General features: G+C 36.5%; 1 protein-coding gene across 1 annotated transcript; it reads left to right on the top strand.

Annotated features, from left to right (window-relative positions):
* Positions 1 to 1,826: 1,826 nt before the first annotated feature.
* LOC107488722 (protein MAIN-LIKE 1-like) lies at positions 1,827 to 2,465 on the top strand. The gene is made up of 2 exons (XM_016109493.1): positions 1,827 to 2,296; positions 2,393 to 2,465. The coding sequence occupies exons 1-2, from the start codon at positions 1,827 to 1,829 to the stop codon at positions 2,463 to 2,465; spliced, it is 543 nt and encodes a 180-aa protein (XP_015964979.1).
* Positions 2,466 to 3,775: the final 1,310 nt, after the last annotated feature.

Genomic DNA, 3,775 nt, shown 5'->3' on the forward strand with positions numbered 1-3,775 from the left:
GCAAATAGGGGTGGCAAACGGGCCTGAACCCGCCGGACCGACCCGCGTAACCCGCCAAAAAAGGCGGGCTGGGCTGGAAAATTAGAACTGCCAAATAGCAAAAGCCCGCTTAAACCGCGGGCTTTGGCGGGGCGGGCTTAGTATTTTTTAGCAATGGGGTATTTTTACAATATTTTTTACCAAAATCCAACTTCTTCCAACCCAACTTACAAGAGAATGAAGATGAAAATTGAGTGTTTTGGATTATGTTTATTTTGTTTTAGAAACAATATTTATAATTATGTTTTGGATTATGTTTATTTTGCTTTGGGAACAATATTTATAATTATGTTTTGGACGAAAACTTAGTTTATAATTATGTTTATTAGATATTTATAATTACAAAGACTTTAGTGTTTGTGAATATAAAAATTATAATTTGTTTATACTTTTAGAAATTATAATAGTTAAAAGTAAAAAATAAAAGAGATTTTTTTATTTCTTTATATATATTATTTAATATTTAAAAATAAAAATAAATATATAATATAGATGTAATACATATATTATTTTAAATATTGTATATATAAAATTATAAATACTAAATAAAATAAAATAATTTTAAATTATTATTTTTTTAATATTATTGTTTGTATATTATTATTGGTTTTTATATAAAGTGAATACGATGATAATGATATTTTTGTATAAAGATGATATTATTAATGATAATTTAATTAAATATATTCAATTAATTTGAATTTTATGGTCTCTATTATTTCAGGTCTGATTTTTATTTTGTTTGTTGGGTAATTTACATAAATAAAATAAATGGGAGAAAGTGTTACGTAAATACAACATTCTGAAAAATAAGACGCAAATGCAACAAACCTAATTATATGTAATTCGCGACACCCTAACGCGGTTTCTGATTACACGTAATCCGCTAGACCCTATCGCAGATTACGTTCAGAAGCTGCAAATAGATAAACCGCTACATCCTGTAGCGGTTTATGAACAGATGGGCCTAAAGTGTATTCCGCAAGATCTTGTAGCGGATTATGAAGGGAGTGACTCACCATAAAAACTGCATGAGGGTGTAACGGATTTCATTTCATGAATGTTGATAGGGACTTAGAGAGAGAAAGTAGAGAGAAGGCAGAGAAAAAATGGTGGGTTTAAGGTGAGTTTCTTGGAACAGTCCAATTAAGCGGAACCATGGAAGATGAAAGGCGATTATACCGGCTCAACGGCATTACTCACGTAGCCGAAACCATCAATGAAGAGGCAAGTCTCTTTATTCTCTTTCAATTGGATGATATCTGTATATTTTATTTAATCTTAAGGAAGTTATTTATTAATTAGGAAAATAGAACCTTAGTTTAGTTTAGGTTTTGAAAATTAAAATTTTAAATTTTAAATTTAAATTTAAATGACGAGAATTTGAAATTTAAATTGTAGATGGTAAATTTGTAATTTTAAACTTAGGTACTTTATGTCTTGAAACATAAATTATGGTTTGGTGATGTGAGTGTTAGAAATTAATCAGGTTTTCTTTATTTCTGAATATGCAGCCAACCCGATGTATTTATAGCGTTCACAGGCAACAGAATATGCCATTACATGATAGGATCATACCTTACTTGGAGAGGGCTAGGTTGTACCACCTGACTAGGCTGAATGCGCATTGGTTTTGGTTGGATGAGCCTTTGGTCAACGCATTTATCGAGAGGTGGCAGCATGAGACCCACACTTTTCATATGCCGTTCGGAGAGTATACTATCACGCTACACGATGTGACATATTAGCTGGGGCTGCCCGTGGATGGCCAACCTATTTTTGGGTGCATGACTGACTTTCACCTGCATATCGAGGGGGCCAGACCAGCGTGGGAGTGGTTCCAAGAGTTATTTGGTGAGCTTCCGCCACCGGATAAGAGAAAGTTATACACAGTCCACTTCACATGGTTCTATGAGAGGTTCAGGGTGTTACCGGCTGATGATTCCAAGGAGACCGTGCGCATATATGCACGTGCGTATATTATGACGCTTCTGTCGACACAGCTATTCATTGACAAGAGTGGTAATCGGGTCCACTTTCGGTGGTTGCCATTTGTGGCGAGACTTGACGACATGGACAGCTATAGCTGGGGTTTAGCTGCGTTGGCATGGTTGTACCGATGCATGTGTAGGGTGGCAAATAGAAATGTCACCAACTTGGTCGGGCCCCTACAGTTGCTACAGTCATGGATCTTTTGGCGGTTCCCCACACTGAGGCCACAGGAATTTGACACTTTTTCTTTTCCGTTGGCATCCAGGTATTCATTAATACACGTAGTCTTTCATTCTCCGTTACAAGTTATTAACGTTCTACATATGAAATTACAAATTTATGTAATATTTCTATCATTCAGATGGGCCACTTATTTACCCACGTCTGATGCGAAGGAACAAAAGATTATTCAGTATCGCCTGGCATTAGATTGACTGGGTGATCGAGATGTAAGTCATTTGTTTTTGTTTTCAATATTTTATTCGTTCTTCCCTCACTTATTTGTATACATTGTTACCATGCTGACTGGTCTCCTCACTATCAGATTGTGTGGGAGCCTTATGGTTCGCTGGACGTAATTGCAGTCATTCATCCGGAGATATTGACTGAGGAGCACAGTCGATTATGGCTGGGCCACAGTTCTATGCGGACTTCGCTGAGATAATACGGGGTGACGACGTTCAGCAGTACCAGAGTTCGATTTCAGGGGGTCCGTCCGAGCCCCCTGAGTACAGGCCACAGTCAGCAGATGTGCCGTCCTAAGTTCCTGACTCCCAGCTGCCGGTCGACCTTAATGAGTCCGTAGGCGGCCCATACGATACTTGGTTTGGCATGGAGGGGACGCCGCCATCTGCATTTGGAGTGGGTCTACAGGATGCTCCGTCCGGAGATCAGCGAGCGACCAGAGTTAGGCGTCCGACTCGATGTGGCACAGGCTCGCACCTACATGGTCCATTTGGGGACGACCATGATGATGATGGTGACCAGCAGTAGCGCCCCTCGTGTTAGTTTTGACCGTTATATTTTTATGAATTATGACTTATTTATTTCCTGTTAGTGTTAATGACTTGTGACTATTATATTTATATGACTTATGCAGTAATTTATTTTGTGATAGTGTTAATGCCTGATGGCTATTATATTTTCTATGGCTTCATATATTTGTACGACTTATTGCTTATGACGAGTATATTTGTATGACTTCATATATTTTGCATCATGGGTTGTTACTATTATACTGGTATTCATGAATTTGTTCCAAAGTTTCACTCCCTTCATAATCCGCTACAGGGTCTCGCGGAATACACTTTGGACTCATCTGTTCATAAATCGCTATAGAGTGTAGCAGTTTATGTGTTTGCAACTTCTGAACGTAATCCGCGACAGAGTCTAGCAGATTACGTGTAATCAAAAACCACGTTAGGATGTTGCGGATTACATATAATTAGGTTCGTTGCATTCTAATTTTTCAGAATATTGTATTTACATAACACTTTCTCCCATTTATTTTATTTATATAAATTGTCTTTATTTATTTTTGGGTTAAGTATGATTTTGATCCAAAAAGTTTTTTGTCAGAATCGAAACCGTCCCTCTTCTAATTTTTTATTTAAAATCGTCCTTAACATTTTTTTCATATTAAAATCGTCCTTTTTAATAAAATTTTTTATGTTATTCCTAAACTATCCCTATTCCTATTTTAATAATAAAAGTTATAAAATAAAAAAAAAAGAAAACACGTGTT

This window comes from Arachis duranensis, chromosome 5, assembly GCF_000817695.3.
Source record: "Arachis duranensis cultivar V14167 chromosome 5, aradu.V14167.gnm2.J7QH, whole genome shotgun sequence".
Taxonomy (NCBI): domain Eukaryota; kingdom Viridiplantae; phylum Streptophyta; class Magnoliopsida; order Fabales; family Fabaceae; genus Arachis; species Arachis duranensis.

Excerpts from the sequence above, each read along its gene's own strand:
- LOC107488722 (XM_016109493.1), top strand. The coding sequence starts at position 1,827 with ATGACTGACTTTCACCTGCATATCGAGGGGGCCAGACCAGCGTGGGAG. Across the intron at positions 2,297-2,392 it reads TCTTTTCCGTTGGCATCCAG|ATGGGCCACTTATTTACCCA; the intron begins GTATTCATTAAT and ends TCTATCATTCAG.